The 22,303-nt window shown below is 40.2% G+C and overlaps 1 protein-coding gene across 5 annotated transcripts in view; it reads right to left on the bottom strand.

Moving 5' to 3' along the window:
• Positions 1 to 4,597: 4,597 nt before the first annotated feature.
• The window catches only part of ADD3 (adducin 3), a 103,665-nt gene continuing 85,959 nt past the window's right edge, over positions 4,598 to 22,303 (bottom strand). For 4 of the 5 annotated variants that reach the window (XM_056351482.1, XM_056351480.1, XM_056351483.1 and 1 more), the window contains 13 exons: positions 19,468 to 19,606; positions 17,803 to 17,954; positions 17,600 to 17,680; positions 16,374 to 16,523; positions 15,328 to 15,471; positions 15,141 to 15,239; positions 13,928 to 14,110; positions 12,850 to 13,107; positions 11,625 to 11,744; positions 10,025 to 10,114; positions 8,692 to 8,815; positions 7,671 to 7,766; positions 4,598 to 6,989 (listed from right to left, as the gene is read on the bottom strand). In XM_056351482.1, the coding sequence (XP_056207457.1) occupies positions 6,691 to 6,989; positions 7,671 to 7,766; positions 8,692 to 8,815; positions 10,025 to 10,114; positions 11,625 to 11,744; positions 12,850 to 13,107; positions 13,928 to 14,110; positions 15,141 to 15,239; positions 15,328 to 15,471; positions 16,374 to 16,523; positions 17,600 to 17,680; positions 17,803 to 17,954; positions 19,468 to 19,606 (1,935 nt within the window). In that variant the 3' untranslated portion in view covers positions 4,598 to 6,690. The remainder of the gene's footprint in view (positions 6,990 to 7,670; positions 7,767 to 8,691; positions 8,816 to 10,024; positions 10,115 to 11,624; positions 11,745 to 12,849; positions 13,108 to 13,927; positions 14,111 to 15,140; positions 15,240 to 15,327; positions 15,472 to 16,373; positions 16,524 to 17,599; positions 17,681 to 17,802; positions 17,955 to 19,467; positions 19,607 to 22,303) is intronic. The other variant, XM_056351484.1, reaches the window with a different exon arrangement.

Consider the following 22,303-nt stretch of genomic DNA (forward strand, 5'->3'; position numbering starts at 1 on the left):
CACATTTGCTGGCTGCTGGACTTTATTCTCTTCCTCTTCATTCAATAAATCTAACCTTAAAGTGAAAGAACAGTCAGGGGCTGCTGGCAGCAAAGGGACATGCGTGGGGAGGAGTGGAGCTGGCTTCAGACTGAGCTGAGCTGCAGCTGCCGAGGCCGCTTTGGGCACACGCGGGAATCAGCCGCCCTCCAGGGTGGCCAGACAGATGCCATGCCAAGAGAGGTGCAGCCTCTGCTCCCCTGGGCTGGACCCCCGGCGCAGGGCTCCCCTGGGCTGGCCAGAGCTTCGGTGGGGGAGAGAGGAGGAGAGCTGCGCGTGGGGGCAAAAGGCACCTGCGCCCACTGACGCTGGCGAGCGGGCACCACCTCTGGGCCACGCGTCTTTGCAGGCTGTGGCAGTGACCCTGCACACTTACCCCGTGGCAGGGTTGGACCCTGCACGAAAATCACCCTGGGACTCTGCCAGGATAACGCCACGTGTTTTCCCTTTGGCCTCAGCACTAGGCCTGCTGCATGGCACAGCTTGGTTTAAAGGTTAAAGCTGAGGACCAACATGGGATGGATGCACTAATGTCACACTTAAGCATAAGATCTTAGAAGGGAAAACATCTGCATCTGTTTCATGTGAGCTCAAGCCTTTGGTTTTCTCTCTACAAGTTTGTTCCAGTGCAAATGCTGACCAGGAATAGGAAAGAGAAACTGGATAAGTCAGGCAAGACAGACAGAGGAGGAAGTTCTGCTAAACACATGCTCCAGATGCTTCCAGCCATCATTTTTCCCTTATGTGCTTCATTTACAGGCAGATCTCAAGTAAGACACACTGGCACCACCTTCTACTCTTCTGAAGTCAAATGTGTCTTTTTTTCCCTTAGAGACAGTTCAGAGCATCTGTCCCTTTGACCACCATATGTAAGGGATGCCTTATAATAGTATATAACGTCTGTATCTATAAAACATAATATATGCCTATGTCTATCCTCCCTCCTCATTTTCTTCCCCTTTCTCTTGATTTTCCATGCACAACAGTTAACAGCACAAACAGCAAAGTGTTTCCCTTTTCAAGTTTGAGTAATGCAGAAAAGTAAGTTTAACAAACCAAAACGAAGGTCCAACTTGCCCAATATCCTGTTTCCCACAAAGAGAGAGGGAAGACGCGTGGAGAAAAGCACAAAACCAGGGTGAGCATGCAGCGATGCTTCCTGAGACCTTGCCCTCAACCTCCAACAACCTGCAGGTCAGAGACAGAGTGAGACCAAGATGCCAAGCACGCCCTTGGCAAAAAAAAAAAAAAATAATAAAATGAAGAGCAAGGAGACACAAGCAGGCTAGCAGTAGCAAAGCACGCTGTTCCCTTTTAAAGAGTTAAAAAAATTTAGAATTACCCTCCAAAACCGGTGTGGTTTAACTTCCGAAGCAGCAGGTTTCTCTAATATTTTAAAATAACTTTTCTCACTGCAGGTCTTCCTAGAGGCACAGCTGCCATGACTTCGGGTTCTCCATTCAGGCACCCCCAGCTTACCCGAGGGGGGCATCAGCAGGGCTGTGCCCCAGCCCCGAGACACCTGAAGCTCTGCTGCTTCTCAGCCCCGTCCCGCCCTGCCCCACGCACCTTCTTCCAGGGTCTCCTGTCACTTCTGTCCCCGCCACCCAGAAATGCCAAGAGCCCTCTGGCCCGTGGGAAGGGTTGCTAGAGAAAATATTGAATGTAAGGATGTTCTTCTGCTCAGTGGAGGGAGTTCACGAGTGCAAAAAAACCCAAATGTTCTCAGCTTGCTGCAAAATCATGAGGGCACTGAGGGGAGCGGAGGAGTCTTGCCTCCTGGACAGCGCCCGCTCCATTGCTGGATTTTGAAATGAATCAATATAGAAAACAAGTCCGACAGCCAGATGTCTGCTTTCATCTGGCTGCACTGGAACTGGAATAAAGCCCACAAAATCCCCACCAAAACACTTTCTTTGAAAGCTCTTTGTTAATGGCTTTCTAGCTGCAGGGAACGCAGGCAGCAAGAGTGGAAGCCTGATGATGCCATCTAAAGGCCGCTTGAATTTTCACCTTTCTAAGGCTGTGTTTGACTCAGACTCTCAACCACAATTTCAGAGTGTGAGCTTGTCTTTGCCCTCCATTTCTCATCAGGTTTTGTTTTGTTTGCTTATATGAGCTGATCAAACTTGACCGAAGCTTTCCATGCTGTGCACTGGTCCAAGTAAAAACTGCTGGGGTGTGTTTGCCCGTACTGCCAGCACCTGTGAGATGTAAAGCTCACGTAACCAAATACTTCCAAAGGACAAGGCTGTAGGAAAAGACAAGTTTCTCCCCGTGACATTCTGGCAATCTTTCCTCTCAGAAACCTAAACCGCTGCTGGCTTCGCAACTGAGATTAGAAATTGTGGCAAAGGGCTGAGCAATCTTTGCATCAGGGGTGGGCTTTCCACTGTGCCTCTAAGAGCCTGTGCAAGTTTGGCCAGTCTGCAAGTCTCTAAACACGGGAGTTTATACAGGCTCTGTAAAAGCATATATACAGCTAAAATGTCAGAAGCACCCACCTCCAGCCAGCGCCCTCCCAGCCTTCCTCGCTGGGCTGCTCGCGCTGTTTGGGCCATACGCACGGCAATGCCCAGAGACAGGCTGCGCTCCAGGCGCCTGCATGCACACTGCCAGGCAGCTTCTAATTAGTGCTTTTCAATGAGTCCTTCACCTCATTTAACATGCTGGATCCCTGAAAGAATAAACACCAACCCACGCAGCAACCCTGTGGGTGCGGGGATGCATTTCCCCACCAGTTTGCGGGAAGGGAGAGGAGGAACATCAGCGCTCACTTCAGAAGTTTCCATCAGACCCACGTGCCCAGCCTGGGACACAGTGGCCCTTTCTCCCTGTCCTTGGCTACTCAACAGTACATGTGAGAAGTTTCCACAGGGTAAAACTGAAAACAGTTCTGCAAAGTGGACATCTGGAAAATAGAAAACCCTCATCTACTGAGCAGCAGAGAAAACAGCAATGTGTGCGATGTGCTCAACAGCGTACAATAGCTCAATTGGCGAGGCAGGAAAATACTGGTCAAAATGGCCTATTACAGCCTCCAGCACAACATTCTGTCTCCTTGTAGCATCTCAAGTCTGATCTAAATAAAGTATACCTCTCTCTGCAATTTCTGCAAATCAAGCAACATCTGGTTTGCTGTGTAACACTCACCTACAGAACAGGCGAGAGTCTGTAAAAGCAGTGGAGACGTGACCACTCGGACCACAACACAGATTTCAGTATGGCCATACATAGACAAAAGCAGGGTAGAAAGATGCACAACTTCATAAATCCTTTGGTTTGCTTTATAAGGGTCTTGGGCGGTAGCTTGTGTGTAATTCCTCATAGCATACACCGCTGCTGCTTATCTGTATTACCCCTTCTTGGGTTAAGCATCCTAATGGTAATAATTACTTCCTATCAGGTCAACGATCCGTTCTGAAGCTTGTCCTTCCAAGGCCTCCTACTTCCCAAGACTTAAGCCTTAACATACGTTACGCCTGTTGTGAAAATCTACTTTATTTCCGTGCTTTGGCTTGCAGAATCTCAGATCCTTCTTGTAACACTGTAAGTGAAAGAGTAAGACGTAAGTGGAAATGAAGGGTCTGTTGCAGTTCGTAGACTCTTGGGAATAAAGAGAATTTGAAGAAGAAAACTACAGACGCACTTAGCTTCAGAGTGTAAGCTCCTCCGTGTTGATACAGTATCTACTTTCACGTTAGTGCAGCACTAAGCAGACTGTAGATGCTCTGGGAGACAAACAATCGTAGAGAGAGTTTTTTGAAACTTGGTGAAGATTTATTTAAAATGTTAAATCAAAATTATCCTCCCACATGGGGACCGAGTTCATGAAACTGTCACCAGACCTAGAGGGCTGGATTTTGACGTTCTTATAAACAGAAACAAAGCGCTGATTTGCGGAAGGACAATGAAAACAAACATTTGTCAAAGTCCTTAAGGACATTTCACGGAGTTGATACAGCTATGAAAACATAACACTACAACTTCTGCTGCCTTAGAGACTCTGAGGTATACCATATGCTGGCAGGGCATGACACTGATGTTTTCAAATAACTTTGCATTAAAAGCCTGCCCTACAAAAAATCCCTTTGTTTTCATTAATAAACCAACGACCAACAAAAAAAATGGTAATTTCCACAAGTTATTTCCCTGCTCTGTACTTACACAGCACTTAAACCACCCGAGTCCTCTGTCTCAGGCCGTCATACACAACCCCATGCTGCAGAGCAGAAGATACAGACCGGGAAGATGGGAAAGCATGCCTCGGGAGAGGAAAGCTGCAGCACGAACTCAACGAGGGCTCAAAAAAACTGCCTGACAATGCTGGTTTTTACCATGGGCCTGTCCTTTCTCATCTCTAGGATCTACGACAAAGAAAACAACTGTTCTCTAATAAGATCAGACTTTTCTTGCACAGCTTTCAGAACAAGCACAGGCAAGAAGCCATCTTCAGAATAAATTCTTGAGAAGCAATGTGCGTAATCAAAGCATCTTTTCTAAAAGTGAGAGATGTAAGAGCACTGTATACAAACAAAAGGCCGCTATACAAAATCCATCTATTTAAAATACTGTTTATTTGTGATTTAACATTAATTAGCATTACATCTATGAGCAATTGCAGATAACATTTATATATTTTCCACAGGACACAAGAGTTGGCTGGCTCATTCTTTATGCCAAAGCAAGTAAATAGAGGCATTAGCAAAAGGTGCAAATAGTTCACGGTTGCATTTTAAAAAATATTTATGCACATTGCATTCATTTAGATATATTTTTAAAAAAGTTATGAAAAGCGTAGTTCACAGGTTACTGTTTCTACATATGTTGTAATACAACACAAACAATGTAGAACACAAAAAACAAAGTAAGCAACTGAAAGTTTCCACTATGATTAAAAACACTGATTCCAGTATTTAGTGATAGCTAGAAAATTGTTTCCAGGATCCATTCCAACATTGCATTATCACACTTACACAGTCAAAGCTAACCAGCCCCCAAACATGCTATAATCAACATTTTTGCATGCCAAACCACTCTCCAGCCATATTTAACAATTATATATTGATAATATTTCAACCGGCAATTTGGGAATCACATGGATCTTTAAAATGTACTTCCTATCGCGATGACTGATTTACAGACAATTTGACACAGCGAAGAAAACCCTATGTTAATTTCTATGTTTAGTTTGTATTTACAATACAGTAAAAGTACTAAAATGACAATATCAGTAAAAATGAGTAAGTGACAGTACCAACCTTACCCATGGCACTAGGCTCTGATTTGCTCTGGGTTCATCCAAAGGACAACACAGATTCACGAGACCCTTTTACAATTCAAATGAAAGTGAAGAAAAACCCAAAGTGTTGCACTCTGTATGAATCCATACAAATTATTTAAAACGTCTAATATGGAAATGTCACTTTGCTGATTTAATAAAAATATCCCACAATCCATATCATATATGTAAAAAAAATAATCACCAAACTTTTACTTTCTTTGTCTCCTCCTGTTTTCTTACTATTTCACTTTCCCTTTTAACAGTTTTGTTTCCTTCATTTGGTTATGTTAAGAGATTATTTTTCTTCATTCATTAGCAATACCATGAGAGAAAAAAACACAACCCACAAGTAATTTTTAAACATGAATCCAGTTCAATTTTATATGCTTTTATCCTTTGATTTCTAAGTCCCTGGATTCCTGAATTATATTTAAGTATACTCTAAACCAAGCATTCTTAAATACACTCTACTATTAAATGCTTGGTTCACATGCTTATAATACCTTTATACTGAATGGTATACAAACATTTGAACATATAAAATCATCTTTTTGTTTTGCCAGTTAAACTAAATTATCAATGTTAAGTGTATAAAATCCCCCTTCTCGAAAAATAAGGGTTTTCCCTCCCCAACTGATAGAATAAAAAAGAAGTCTTCAAAAATTATATTTCACTAAAATGAAATATTTGGCAAAAAAGTTATTGAAGAATGGAATTCTTTAAACATTTTGTATAATTCCAAATAAACTTTCTCTTACACAGTTTTCCCCCTAATATTATGTGCCAGTGTATAATATTTCTATATGATCTAATCTTAAAAAAGATTTAAAGGTGTGCTGTTAATATATACCCACTCAAACAGGGGTGTGGAAACATAAAATATATGGTCGAAATCGCAATACAAAAATGTATGATCTGGTTACCGAATGAGACAGCAGTTTTAAAAAGTCATATGATTATTCAACAGTAACTTTAATAAAGACTTTAACTGTACTGAAAATTTTAAGGTCTGCAAAATACTGCAAGCAGAACTTGCTGCTGCATACTGTGATGGTATTTGATCTTGCTTGCTATGATGGCAATTGAGCACCTGCCAGTGTAGTTCTACAAGAAACTAATGAATGTTTCCAACCCTCACAGCAATTTTGGACACAGTTAAGTGAGAGGTGAATTAATTTTCAATTAAACATGAAAGCTTTTTTTTTTTTTTTTTTGTTCGTTTGGTTGGGTTTTTTTAAAGCAAAACCTCTTCCAGTTCCTTTTTGTTTAGGCTAAAAGTCCAGTTACCGCACACCCCTAACACTACGCTGTTAATGGTCAACTTAAACATTTAAAATGTGCAATGTCTCCTCATAACAGAACTGCACTTATGCTTCTACTTTCTCCTTCTTTTTGCTCTTTTTCAGGAAAGATGGGGTGCGGAATTTCTTCTTCTTCTTTGATGGGGATTTGGAAGGTGACCCTTCAGGAGACAGGGTCTCTTCTATCTTTTCAGAGCTTTTAATTGTAATCTCTACGCTCTCCACAGTACTAGTGGTTAACTGACTGACCCTCTTGGTGAGATCTTCTTCCACGTCATGTGCATCTTCCTTGCCATTCACCACCACAACTGGCAACTCCACAGATATTAGGTTGGCATTCTGGGTGTAGAGATCTTCATGATTTTCTGAAAGAACAGACCACTTTGAAATTATTTATATATGCTATCATGCAAAGAAAAAAGCACCGAAACAGTCTGCGGGTTTGGACTGTGAACCAAAGAATGAATCCTGAAGTGCTTAGATGTGTTTTTTTCCCCCCTCTTCATCTACACTCTTACTTTTGCAAGCAGACAATACTGTGCAAATGTTATTAAAGGAAAACGGGCTGAAGAAGCTCTTCCAGGTACATACACAGCTCAAGCTGTACACAGTATATACAAACACAGTCTACACAGCATACACATGTACAGTCTCAAGCACATTCAGAATTACGCTTTACTGCAAGAGACTAATTTGTGAAAATGCAGCTATTCCATACAGAAGTCTTTGGAGAACTAGCCTTTCAAAATGCCTTCTCAGACTTTGCTAGAAAAGTCTTAAACACTTTCAGTAAAATAAAAATACACTATCTATTTCCTCCACCTTATTAATATCTAAATTTCAGTATGCCCTGTGTTGTTCTTTGTGAGAATCAGGTGTTAGAAAACAATGGGAAACCAGTGTTCTGGACAGATTCCCACCCAGACCTGGTAAAAGAGGGCTCTTTTTGGCTCAGATGACTTCATGCAAGTGTAAGAATGCAGCAGAAGACTGGATGACTCAGATTATCAGAGTCATTGGCATTGTACAGAAATTGCATGGAATACCTTCTAATTTTTCTGGGACATTTTGCGGGGATTGAGTTTGTGACTGAATTTGTGACACAGATGAACCGTCATCTGAGAATAATTCCTGTTCAGCATCTGCAGGACAAGATTTGAATTAGTAGCCATGCACAAGTAAAAAATCAAGCAAGAATGTCAGTGCTAGTGCTACAAGATTTACAGCTCTGCTAGCATTGCGTTGCTCATGCTGACATCAGGAAATTACAATACACAGTAAACTCTATAGAATTAGGTATTTACACATTTTATCTGCTAACAGTCATTATATATTAGTTCTTTAATAGCAAGCATTAAAAAGGGTGGCAGGGTTGCATTCCAAGTCGCATGCCCCATGGTGGTATCTAGCCATGGATCACACAGTTTGCTGTTATGGTAAGCTATTATGCTATGCCCTGGATGTGATATATAGCAAAATTGTTCTATTACACATTAGTGAGGAAGAATGTACAGTAAGTGTTATTGGTGAAAAAAATACTAAAAAATCAACCCTGAATTAGTAATTCCCTGTGGAACAGCAGTATTGGAAGAAGATGTAAAAATACACGAGTCTTGCACATTGGGAGTATAGAAGAAAATTAAAGAGGCCAACAACAAACACCTCTGTAAACTTTTGCTCAGCTGGGCACAGACCTGAGCAAACTTTGATATCAGCTTTGAAGAGGAGGTTGGACTAAGATGACCTTCATGGGCTCTTTCAACACAAGTTATTCTAGGATTCTGACAAAAAGTCATTATAGTAAAGTGAGTTTTTGTCAACCCCGTTTCTGTGCAAACCTTCCATTGCTTTAATTTTAGCACAAACCAGGGTAAAAAAACCCTCCAACAAACAAACAAAAACAAACTAAATATTCTACTCTCTCAAAGAATGATTAGTTCTAAAGTAGTTGCCAACAGTACATGCTAATAATTAACATATATACGTTTTTAACAGTACATGTTTTCAAACTAAAAGTGAGATCATTATTAAAGTGTAACCCCCAACATTTAAAAATGCAACACTGACCTTCCAACCCTTGCTGCTTGCGCTCAATTGTTCTCTTGTACTCTTCCAGTTCCTTTTCTGTGAGATGGCTGAACGGGTTGGGTGGTGCCGGTGGCGCGTGCTCATCATCTTCAAATTGCATTGGCTGGAAAAGAGAAAACCACAACATTTAAGAGTTAAAAAAAAAAAAAAAGAAAAAGCAGCAAGCAAGACATACATGTTTAATGTCCAAAGTTTGGTGACACCAGGTTGGCAGGGAACACAGAAAACCACAGATGCATTCAGAGGAGAATTACCCCATTTAGAGGCATTCACATAGTGATGAATACTGACTACTGAGCTGTAAATCACCATCCTTTTGCAGCAGCACAATCATTATTTGAGAGGGTTTTTTTGTATCAAGGGGCAGCTTCAGAATACAGACCTGTCTCAAGAGCTTACACTTCAGGGACTAATACACTTCTCAGAGAAGTGAAAGTCCTTTAACAACAGGATTCAAAAATAAGGTTTCCTACGTTTTCTGCAAATGCCCAAGTTCTAGGAATTTCTTTTTGTAGGAAAGTAACTGTGCTCACGCTCCAGTTTAGGAATCTAACTGGAAGAGCCATAGGAGGGATGGATCTTACAACAACAAAATTAAAATAACTCTCATGTTGAAAGAAAACGTGTTTGGAAAATACCCTTTTTGCCTGAAATAAATAAGCAAATTCAGTGTTATCTCAAAAGAATACTGGAAACCAAAATGAGGAAATACGTGTACTATCCCATGGATGGCTGGAAACTCTTAGAACTACAGAATTCCAATTACAATTCATCACAGTTTGTTAGATAAAGTTATTAGGAATATCTGTATTGTTTGGAAGTAAGTATATTCTATTCAAGAAAAGATTAGCGTGGACAGGTAAGAAACAGGAAACCTCCCTCCCTCTCTCCCAAGAAGAATCTTGTTTCTAATGAAAGTTGCCTTCTACATGGTCACATCCCACCTCTTAAATTCAGTTATTTCTGGGCCTCAATGGTTTCCTTTAGTAGTGGCTCCACACATTGATGAAAAGATTATTTTTGGCACCATGCACTGCAAAGTTCATCCTCTCTAGCTTCAGTGATCTTAGACAGGGGTCCTACTCCATTAATACGAATGGCAGGCAAACTTACCACGCATATCTCCATTTAAAACTAACATTTTAAACCTCTGAAATGAAACATGAATAAAATGTATCACATGTCCAAAATCTGGCATTAACATAATCAGTTCTAACAAAGCATTTAAAAAGAAAATGGCCCAAACTGATGTTTGAAATACAGACAGCCAAATAACCCAAATATGTACATCAATTAATTATGTCCTACTCACCGGGCTCGGCTTTTTATCCACAACAATCCCAGCGAGCAGCTGAGACTGTGGTCCTGCTGTCTTTAGGTCATATCGGTTTTGCTCCCTTATCTATATAGAGAAAATAAACCAGATTAGAATCAGGTATTTATCTTTAACAGATCCTGTGCCCATCGGCTTTGCAAAGCCGGTAGCACAGGCAGTAGTGAATGGCTGGAGGATCAAGCTGTATGCTGCCGCACCTGAAAATTAAGAACTCTCTTTCTACCTCTGAGTACGCTGCATATGCTGTTCAGCCCTCTGAGTACTCCCAAATATCCACCCTCGTCCCAGCCCCTGACCTTCATGCAAGCCACTATTTAGAAATAAGCTTCAAGGAACAGTATGTCTCTGAACCGGTCCTCTCCAGCCCATAAATCATAGAATCATTTAGGCTGGAAAAGACCTTTGAGATCATCTAATTCAACTGTGAACCCAGGACTCCCAAGTCCATCACTAAACCATGCCTCTGAGCACCACGTCTACGCATGTTTTGGACACCTCCAGGGATGGTGATTCCACCAACCCCCTGGACAGCCTGTTCCAATGCTTGACCACCCTTTCTGTGAAGAAATTTCACCCAATATCCAATGACACGTGTTAAGCTAGTGGAGAGATCTCTGTGGTCACAAAGGTTGGTAAAGTTTTTCTTTCCGTGAATAGCTCACTATTTGCCACAAACCAACAGTCCTAGCTTCACATTGTCAGTGAGTAAGAGATTGACTGATCAGATATAAATACAAATAAAGATCATATAAAAAAATGTATACAGCAGAAAAATAAGAATAAACTGTCTAATAAGACAGCAACATGCATGGATCATTGTCTGGGACTTGTATTACTAATCTTTAAATGATTAGAAGGAGCCTTTCCAGTTCTAAGGAAGGGAGTTGCTCCTTTCTAACTCCAGTTCAGTCCCCACGGATGCTGATACAATGCTTTCCAAGAAAGAAAAAGAAAAAAAGTAATCAAACGGAAAGTGTCCTGAATATCTGTTAATACAGTTATACCTCGGGTGGAGTATTTGGTCAGTCTGATAGTCAGCGTCTTATGTGCTGGAAGGGAAAAGCAGTGAGATATTTGTGTTTACAGAGAGGTCCAACAATAATCTCTCTCTTTTTTTTTTTACTGCCACTAGGAAGTGGATTGGACCATAGAAACTCCAGCTTAATAAGGGCTAGGCAAATTAATACGAAACAGAGTGAGATTACAGCCCGAGATCGACTCATGCTGTAGATGACACACAGCAATTCAGTTCATCTTGACACCTAATTATCCACTAAAAATAATGCTAAATTGCAGAAACTACCACTTCTAATCTATCATTTCCACAGTTAATACTCATCCTTCATCAAACTACTGCATTCAAAATGTATATATATAGTGTACGTATCTACAGATTTCACATGTATCATACATTTAAATACATGGGGTTTAGTGAAAAATCACATACAATGTAAAAAACTTCTCAGCAAAATCAGAACATTTGAAAATGTTATGTTACTGCTGTATTGAATCATTACTTGAACATATAATTTTATTTGGAAATGTTACCATTTTAATTTCATTACACTTCTTTTACCTTATTTCTCTTTTCCAATACTTCATTTGGGTTTGTATTTAGAGGAACAAATTGGTTTGGATCTTCAATTTTGATTGGCGTTCCTCCACTAGTCTTGGAGGAGTCATCAGCTTTCATCCACTTAAAGGGAAAAAAACCAAAAAACAAAAAGCTAAAAATTCCAGCATGATGGAGAGGAACAATTCTCAGCGTTGCCCTACTGTTAAAGAAGAGATATAAGGAAAGGACTTTCTGACTTTATTGTCAATTCCACATGACACCCACAAAATAATCTGACTTCTTACAGGTTTGAGTGTTTGCCCAAGAGGATTTAAGTTGCCTTGAACATGTATCATCGAGACTACTTTTTTGTAAACACTGAAATACATTCCTGAGGAATGCAGTACCGTGTACTAATGAAGTTATATTTAGAAAGGATCACCCGTCCTAGTAACTCGCAGATACATCCACCAGCTCCAGATACTTTGTTCACCAACCAAAGCAACCAACTTTCACCGCTGCTAACCACACATTTTGTCTATAGGTTTTTTTTCTTTAAATCAGTTACTGAGGGTGTTTCTCCCAAATTAAGTTTCAAAACTCGCTAGCCTGCCAGCAGGAGGAGCTGATGCTTTTACAGTTGTACTATGCAACTGGGAGTAGCCTGATGGCAAATAGCATGCTTCTCTGCTCCTTAATCCCGCAAGAGCCACACTCCTCAGACTGGAAACACAGTGGAAGCTTCTTGGTGAGCTGAAGGAGGAGAAATCTCGGTCATCATTGTAACTAGTAGTATGAACAGACCCTTCAAAGTCTGTTTTCAGTAGGCTCACAAACAGTAAAGGGGCAGTTAGAGATGAATTAGAGATTGTGCCTCCCCCATCTAGAGAAGAGAACAACCACTGGGTGATTTAAAACCTCACTATGGTGGATAATTAATAGCACAAAAAGATGTAATAGAAAAACTTTTCCACTTCAGGAATCAGAAGAGCTAGTAACAAAAGGGAAATCATTGTTCAATTTTGTCACAAACACTTACTCTTCCAAACAGTTAACCCCCACTCCCCTTTCCCAGAGGCGGCCCTTAGGACTAAGGGCATTTGGTCTCCCCAGAGTCTCTTTGTCTGCTTTTATTTGGTTGATAAACTTACTTGCTATTCTTGTTAAAGATTTCTTCATACAAACTGTGCGTAATTTACTTTCAAGTAGTGCAAAAACTAAGTAACTGCCTAAAATATCTACCTACCGTAATCTTAGTCCTGGGACTGGTTTCCCCGTTCCAGGACTCCTCAGGCACATTAACTTTCAAGTATGTGTTTGGCGAGTTCAGCCATCTTGTCTTTTCCCTCTGTTGCCTCTGCGCCAGGAATTTCAGGGGGGAAAGCGGGACTGTATCATCTTCAAAGGAAAAGGCAGTCACAGTGGCTGGGATCTCAACGTCACTCTTATGTCTGGGTTTTTCTCTGACTAATGGTTGCCTATAGGCATAGCCAGTTCTGTATCCCTATGGAGGAGGGGAAAAAAAAATTTTTTTAAAATAAAAGTAATAGATAAAATCAGGAAAAGGTATCCAAAGAAGTCATGGGAGTTTTGTGCTGCCCTATACGCATTGAACAGGTCCACTGAGCTCTTCAGAGAATGGGCTAGTGTTGCTGTCCATCATTCATTCATACTGTTAACCGTCAAGAGACCCATTTAAAATACAGGACGGTAGCAGCTGGACAGGACCTCGCTCACCCTTCACCCTCCTGCCACCTTCCTTCAGTGTGTGAACACCAAATGACTCCCTGCCCAGGCTATGACCTAGGTAGGGTTCATGATGACGTTTATCTGTCTTGGGCAACGGCACAGCCTAGTTCACAACAGTCCCCCACTCCTCACTCTATTTGTACTGAAGGCTGTTGCATAATTCATTATGCAGAGAAACAGGCATTTCAAACAAATAATAAACTATAATCTTACCTCCTAATATTAGAGTTAATAACAAAATACAGAGGGAATCTGCCATGTCTATTTACTAGGTGGCGATTCAAATATGTTTTTACTGTTAAGTTACTATAAAGAGCAAATATGCTTGTGAGATGGGTCAGACAAAATTTAAGTTCAAGACATAAATTCTTACCAAGACAGAATACTACTGTCAGATACAGTGACTTAATAAAAACCAAACCAAGCAGAAGCAACTTCATATACAATAAAAATTATTCCACCTTAATTTGCAAACTCACAAAGAAACCACAAAAAATAATTTGCTTTGCAGAAGCTAATCCTACACTCAAAAGTTTACAGAGACTACGTGGTCAACACCATCAACATGCTCTCACCAGGTTGTCCAGCATCCGCATGAGCGCTTCAAATTCTTGCTCCCCAACTTTCCATTTTTGTTGTGAAGCCATATTAACTCCACCTCCTCCAGTTGCTGCCACAGCGTGTGTGGAAGGCTTGAACTTCTGCAGGTCCAGTAGTAGGAGATTGTCTATCCCACCTGCTCCAGCTAATGCATGAACCTAGAGACATCAATGAGCGTATTTCATTTGTGGAAAAGCTTTTGGATCGTTTCCTTTTCTGAATTCACAGGAGAAACATACTTAAACACCAGCTGCAGTTATTTCTCAGGCTAGTTTTCTACTGTGCAAAAATGTATTAAAATATATAGCAAGTGATTCTTATGGAAAGGATGACAGTATCTGCTAACAATTGCACTTCACAAGTAGACTCAAATACTAACTTTCAGAGTACCTTAGAAAGGTCTTTCTGCATCACAAGACTAAAAGTTTTCATTTTTATATCCATTTCAAAACAAGCGAGTGATCAAACTCAAACAGCAGGGCAACGGAGGAAAGGAGTGGGAGACTGCCATTTGCACCTCCAAATGCCTGCTTGGGAGGAAAGGATCACTGGAGAACAAGAAAGAGCAAAGTGAAGTTTCTGGGGATGGGCTTAAAGAGTTATGGAAGGTGAGGACACTTTCAGTGGTCTCTCTTCACAGGTTATAGATAACATCTAGATACCGAACTAGGTAGGCAGACAAAATGGAAACAACTGATTTTGGGTCTCAAGTTATTTTTAAATACAATACCCTCTACCATTGCTCCAAAGACCTTGTGTTTATTTGGTTTTCCAAAGCCTTGTTATCACAGGGAGAAGCTTCTTTTCTTGTCAAAACATTCAGCTTTGATAATGAGCTGGATGTTGAGAGATCTTAAGTCACACTTTCATACGCAGTGAGTACCACCGAATCTATTACCCACCAGATTCTCTGCATGAAGCTCACCTGCCCACAGCATGGAACAAAACCTGTATCCTTCAGAGTGTAACACCACCAATACTTATTCTAGGAAGAGTGATACAGTATTTGTGCTGTTCCTTCTATATTTTCCTGGTTATTCCAATTTCTCTGACTTTGACCTGGCATACGATTACTGGATTTCACAACCCCGGACGTTTTGTACTATGAGAGATCTTCCCATCTGGGATGTAATCTATAACTCTGCAGCATAAATGTTTGAAATGAAATAGAGATAAATTCTCTCTCACCTGTGTTTCACAAGCCAGTTGCACATTGAAAATATAGTGGAATGCTTCTTCCAGTGTCTCTCCTAATGCTACCACACCATGGTTTCTCAAGACTAATACCTAGTAAATGAAGACACTAATGTTAAATGGTAGAAACTGGCGCAGTACATGAAAATTGTTTATGAAGGGCGTGAATGAGGTTGAATACCTTGCAACTGGGTCCAAGAACTTTCTGAAGCTGAATTCTCTCTTCCTGTTCATCAAGAGATCCCTGGTAGTTGTAATAAGCAACATCTCCAAGAATCAGAGCTTCCTGTGATATGGGAAGGATGCCACACTTCATAGATGAAACCTGTTTCAAGAAAATGAAGTACTGATAACTAGGAAAAAAGTGAAACTCTTAAAACCCACATCTCAACCACCCAAACCTTAGTAGGATATAATTTGTATCTTTGTTAGAAGAGACACAAACTCTCCATAGTGGAAGCTTAGAAACAATACCTTTCTTTAATTCTTCCCTAGTGTAATTTGCAAGGGGGTGACAGAGCTGCTGCTATCCAACCTAGGGACAGATTCATTACAGGAAAAGACAAATTATCCCAACTAAGTTAATTTTATCCATGTTTAGTGCTCAGCATAAGCCTTCTTAATGGTTTTTCCTTCTTTCCCACATTTATAACTTCAAAAAGCTAGTATAAAAGAAGTTATTTTTTTTTGTCTGTAGTCAAGGAATGCATATATATGCATTTATATATAAAATAATATAAATGTATCTATTTATCTCATACTATGTTTTTCAAGTCTCCTTATATTTTGATCATTGTTATACAGACAATTTTAAACTTACTTACATGTTAGCCGTGACTTTTTAATAGCGAGGAAAATCCACATTGAACATAACTACTAATTAAGCCATTAAAATGGAGTTGCATAATGCAAATTATGATGTATACAGCATGTTAGATGGTCTAAGATGCTTTACATGAAGCCCGTGTAAACTATGTAATTTACAGTCTCCCCAGCCTGAGTAATATTGTACCTGAGCATCAGTTTATTCCTATCCATTTCACTGTGGTGGCCCAGTTCTCTTTCTCTGGGTATTTGATAACCTCTCACCTTTCTTTACCAGCGTAGAGTCAATTTTAAAAACAAAATTAAAACTGCCACAAGCAGTAATTCAGATTCAGAAGTGTGCTCTATGTTCATAAGGTAAATCTGTTTTGCTTTACTCTTCATGCTAGAAAGAAGACTTACAGCTGCTGTTGCAGGGGTATGTATGTGTATTACACATCTGACATCAGGGCGTGTGGAGTAGATGGCCACATGTGGGCTGAATCCTGCATTGTCAATACTTAGAGTTGTACTTCCCTGGTCAACTACATCTCCTAGGATGTTTACTTTGACCTGGAAAAGTCAAACAAAGGGACAATATTAAAAAAGTTTGCGACAACTGCCATTACCTGCAAACTACCTTCCCTTTCATACTCGGTACCAAATTTCCCCACCAGATATTTAGGGCTCAGAGCATGACAAAAAGGAGAGCAGCCGTGAATCTGTGCATCAATAAACCATTGTGCTGTCCAAGCCCTTGATAGCTGTTGGAAGTCCAGCCATGGAAGAAGTGAAGATAAGACACGGACACAACATATATTCCTTTTTGGTCTAGCTGACTTTTTCTTCTTTCTAACTTTCACAGATTAATTTTGTTAACATGTCCTACATTTTAAATATGAAGAAAATTCAGCCTCTGAGAAATTTCCAATAAGAAAATTAAATGCATACGGAATTTTCAATTTCATGGGAACATTAAAATAATAATTTCAGGATCAACAAAAAACAACAGCAGGGTCATATCAGGTCTTGTTCTCAGGTTTCTATTTTGGTTCTGTGATTGCTGGTGTAATGCTATCAGTCTCAGTCTGCTACCCCTTTTCAACTGGAGGTAGTTTCTTTACAGATACATACTGACACGAAGAACATATGGCAGGTTCTGCATCAAAAGATGCATGATTTAACAGCCACCATTGCCTAAATGCCAATCTGTAACTTCACCCAGCTCCTTTGTTGGGCCTGGGGAAGATTATTCAACTTTATTTCCCCACTTACAAAGGTAAGAGCTGATTCTACTAACACTACTCCTACAGAGTCATTTCGTATGTATTACCATATTGTCAGGTTATAAAAGGTTGCTGTTACACTGAGGCTATTTGATGAGCTTCATCAGACAGGAAAACAAAACGTTGCTGCTCCACATTGAAGCTGAAGACAAAGCAACAGAAAGCAAAGCTAAACCCCAAAAGAACTGCTGAAGACAAAGGATTCTAGTATCTAAATAGTTAATCAGCTTTTCATTTGGTGGGTAAACATTAAAACAGAAACAGCAGCATGATTATAGTTTAGAAGTCCATTTTAGCAGCCACAAAAGTCTTTTAGAAAACAGGTTGAGCCTTGCTGGTTATTACAGCAGGTGAATCACATACCAAATTAGAAGCTGAAGCTTCAGAAAAGGACAGACCTCTTGGAATGATTAGAATATGGTCATGTTCTTTGCTTACTCTTACCTGCAAAGGAGGAAGAAAATGGATTACTGATCTATTTTTAAATTTATATTATTCGGGGGGAAATTAATTTGAACGAACAGGCAAGGTTCCAAATAAAAATATTTCTTCTCTAAAATACTTACTGTGATATAGGCATTTGGCAAATGTGCCCACCCAAACAAGTCAGCCAATCTGTATAAACTGGCCAACTTGCAACGAGTAAGTTTTTCTCCTTTAACAAATGAGGAAGTATCTATCCCAGGTAGATCGTTGATGGGTGTAATCATTCCATGGCCTGAAAAACATGGACAGAAAAAGATGATGGCCAGTCAGACAATTAGATAACTTCTAGCTGTGCCATAATCTTGAAGCAGCGTATTTAAATTGTTAGCATAGCAGTACCTGCAATTATTAGGCTGGGACTAATTATTAGGCTGCACTGCTGGGATTTTAAAGGTCTGAAACCTCTGTTACTTTAAGACAGTAGGAACCATACCCCAAATTTAGGTCTTCATCTCTTTTTCAAACATGAGAGAGGTGAAATAAAGGTTTCCTTTGAAGTACCACTCAGATTTTGAGCTCTCTCTTGACTCACGATCCTATACAGGACTCTGCTTTAAGACATTGGCCACTAATGAAGGATTTTCACACATTACTTTGAAAATTACAGAAGAACACATTCCTGCTAGACTTCTGACATCGGTATAACTAATTTGAAGAGATGTCTCAGTCTTAGCACTTGAATTTAGTCTTAATGAAGAAACTGGGATTAGTGCAAGAGTTCTCAAATCCTTAGAAGATATCATCTCTTAACAGAGAAATCACAAAGATCAATTTTTCTTTGATTTGTGATGACACAAATATTCCCATCTCCCCTTCACAAATGCATGACAACCCTTTGAAAGCCTTTGCTTACAGGGAAAGTCACAACCAGAAGAGGTAATAGTTATTTTGGTTTTCAACAAAAAAAAAGTATGTACTTTGAGATCAGTCGCCCTGTTCTCATTCCTGGGCAAACATAGCACAGACAACAGCCGGACCCACAGTCTCACTAACCAACCAGAGACACAGAGATGAGGTTATTTGAGCTTTCTGTTGTTCTCTTCCACATCTTTTGTTAAATGAACTCTGAAGCACCATTTTGGGACCAATTCTCAAAAGACGCTGAATGCTGACAGCTGCCACTGTACTTCAGGCTTGTAAGCTCCCATATGATGTCCACCCACAGAACTTAAATCGACTTTAACGTTTCAGTGCTTCATGACTTGGAAAGAAGAACTTGGGCGTTAACTAAAAGATCCTAGCAACATCTTTATAACTAGAGTGCATACTACAAGCTGTTTTTAACTGTGGGAGCTGTTTGTGTAATGACTCAGTTTGTCAGGCTATTCTGTCCCCTTTTTTCTTTTCTTTTTTTTTTTTTTTTTTAAATAACACTTTATATGCAAGAGTAGAAAAATAAACAATCTAAATGGTTATGTATTTCACATCTCAGTTTATGCTCATGTTAAACTGTTAATAACAACAGGGCCCAGCATTTTGTTCCCCATCTCAGTTAAACTTTTATTAACAAATTCTAGAATAACTGAGTGTGAAAACTCCAAACAATTTGGGTATCATTGTACAAATCAGAGAATCTGAAAGAAGCCTAAAAAAGAAAGTTAAGGCTACCATCTGTACCACTTCACAGCTGAAGCAAGCTCTGACAGAACTTTTATTCAAAGTGAGAGGAGATCCTAGCATTGCTAAGCCCTGGTGATAATAAAAAAGGAAGAGAAAAAGTGCAATTATATGTTTAATTCACTTACTGAGTGAAGATGAGGAAAAACCTGCAAAAGAGCTTGCTGTAATGTATTCAGCAATCTGCTGTAACGCAAGCAGTCCAGTGGGGTTATTGCCCTTCTTCATTTGTTCTTGAATAAGGCATTCCAGATCTTCTCTAAAAGCCTGTAGAAACATTTGAAAATCATCAAGGAAACCTGGCTTTGATATAAATAAAATTATTATAGGTGGGGCTGTAGCTTTGCCTGTTATTAATGTTACATGAAACTTCCCCTTAGACCTTGTTTTTAGCTGCTTATAACTTTGCCAAACTTTAACCATCTGATCTAAACTTTGTATGCTAAGTGTTAGCAATTTGGGAGGTGGAAGGAAGGAATTTGATCACAGAGGGTTAACTATTTCCCAGAACAAGGGAAGATAAAATGTATTTTTGTAAATGATAACAAAAACCATTTTTATCAATAATTAAAGAGTTCTCCATATTTTGGAAGAGGTACTTGAAATTTGATCAGGATGTGTTGCTTTTAGTGCTGGATATTATTTAGTTCTGTAATCCCCCTGAAAGTCCATTCAAATTTGATAAAACTATAAACAACTGGAAAACTGGAGCTCATCCATGCTCAAATAGTATCACAGACATGCAAAAACTAGAAGGAATGCCAGGATGTCATCTCCTCTCTATTTCTTTCCTTCTCCCAAAGGGAAAAAACCTTCCCTTTTCTCCTGTATAAAATGACTGCATGCCCAAGAGGTAAACTCTTGCAGAATATATAATGAAAAAGGTTTTCACATATCAAATTTAATATACTATGCACTGTGGACAAAGCCTGTTTCTTCCAGATGACAGACAGATGAACCACTGCCCACAACAAATGCCTATCCTAGGACTACTTCAGTCTTGACATTTCTAGTAAATTCTGTTCCTTCACACTTTGCTTGTAGGTTATTTTTTCTAATTCTCTCATTATTTCTTGGCAGCATCTTCCAGCTTTTTTCTGAACCAGCAGTACGCAAAGCTGCACACAACATGAGCTGAGGTGTATTGCAAATGCTCTTGCTGGTTCATTCTGGAAAGACATTTGGTGTCTTTACCATGCAGCTGACACCTATTATAACTCCAGGCTATTCGCTGTATGTAATTGCTCCTTTCAGCTTGCCTTCCTTAGCAGAGCACTCGCTCTCAATTAAAAAAGAAAATGGTTCTGTATGGCAAATGTAATTTCTTCACTGAATTTTAATTCAGTCCTCCAAAACACCCACTTAATTGGGTAAAACCCACCAGTCTCATTACATAGTCTGTTCATCAACAGGGTTTGACTCTAAAAGAGAGAGTGCTGCCAGACTCCCCAAGAACATTCTCAAGACTCTACTTGACATGGCTTCTTAGTTGGACAGCCAAGCATCCATAACTACTCTTTAATTTCCAAGTTTTCAGACACCCATGCTCTTCCTTAGTGTAATTTTGTCAGAGTCGTGTATACCCGAGACATCCCAGAGTTCCACAAGTAAAGCCTCTAAAAACTCATGTGGGATGACTACACGGCAGTCTATTCCACTGATCTCTCTGCTTAGACCATCCCATGCGCGCAGCATCCGCCAAACAGCTGAACAGCCTCTTGCTAGCCTGAAGATACACAGGCAAAATCAGATTTTTCTGTTTAGTGGCTGCTGTAGGTAAAGATCTATGCAGCAGGGGAAAGGAGCGAATGGGGAATAGGAAAGAAGAAACAGGGAACCGAGTGAGGAAAGGAACCTAACTAGGACTGGGAGAAAAGGAGTGGGGGTATGGGAGGTGCATCAGCACTGGGAGCCTGTATGGGAAACTGATGGGAGGTAACTGCCAGAAAGGCAAACAAGGATTTGTGGAAAACAGCAAGTGGTTGGAGAAAACATCCGGACTTTCATCTTTTGTTTATCATTTTGACTGTGAAACCCACTCCCTTCAACCTGATTCTGCTCCAAGGATGGCCATCATCACCGTGACTCCATGTGTCCCAATGGCAATGGGGGTGCCAGCCTTAGTGACAAAATAACGAGCGCTGTCCCTAGCCTGGAACCCCAGTGTGGCCGCAGGCCCAGATTGCTGGAAGTCAGTCATGCAGAAGACATTTCTTTGCCCACCTTGTGCACAGACAATAATCTTTAAGCATACCACAGTCATCTTGTCCCCATGCCTCATTTGGCACACACTGGCCTCTAGTTCTCACTAGAAAATAAATTTAGTATTTTTCCCTCTTCTCATGGCTCAGCAGGTGGCCCTGTGTCTTTTGTGCACGCTACTCATACTCTCTTGAGATGACAATTATGATTTATCTGACAAGATTTTCTCTGGGCAGATAATTACTGTAAATCCAAGTGCTTCACAAGCATTAAGTTACTAATCCCTGAAACCTGCCTTTAAGGTGCAGCAGGGAGGTCAAGCTCAGATACTTCCACCAATTCAGGACATTCATTCAGAGATGCCCAGAGCCCCAGTTGCGGAGCACTGCACAGTAAGCAGCTTCTTACACACTCAGAGCACAACTCTCGGTGAAAATTCAAGTGCAGCACCGAGTGTTTACGGCGCTGCGGTACCGCTGGGCAACAAGGGGGATACACAGAAAATTGCAATCTGAAAAAACAGGGAACAGATGATTCAGCATCACCCATCAGCCCGGTTTGAATCCTTGAGGTTGGTCAGTACCTAAATCTGAGCATTTCTCACTACAACCAAAGTGGTTCTGAATGAAATTCAGATGTGCATGATTTATACAATCCCCTATAGAAGACATAAGTGTTTTTCACATAAAAAGCATTTTGGTGATCAAACAGCTCACAGTGCATAAAGAAAGGAGCCAAGGTCCAGCCCTTATGTTCTACCAA

The sequence above is a fragment of the Falco biarmicus genome, chromosome 9 (genome assembly GCF_023638135.1).
Source record: "Falco biarmicus isolate bFalBia1 chromosome 9, bFalBia1.pri, whole genome shotgun sequence".
NCBI classification, from domain to species: domain Eukaryota; kingdom Metazoa; phylum Chordata; class Aves; order Falconiformes; family Falconidae; genus Falco; species Falco biarmicus.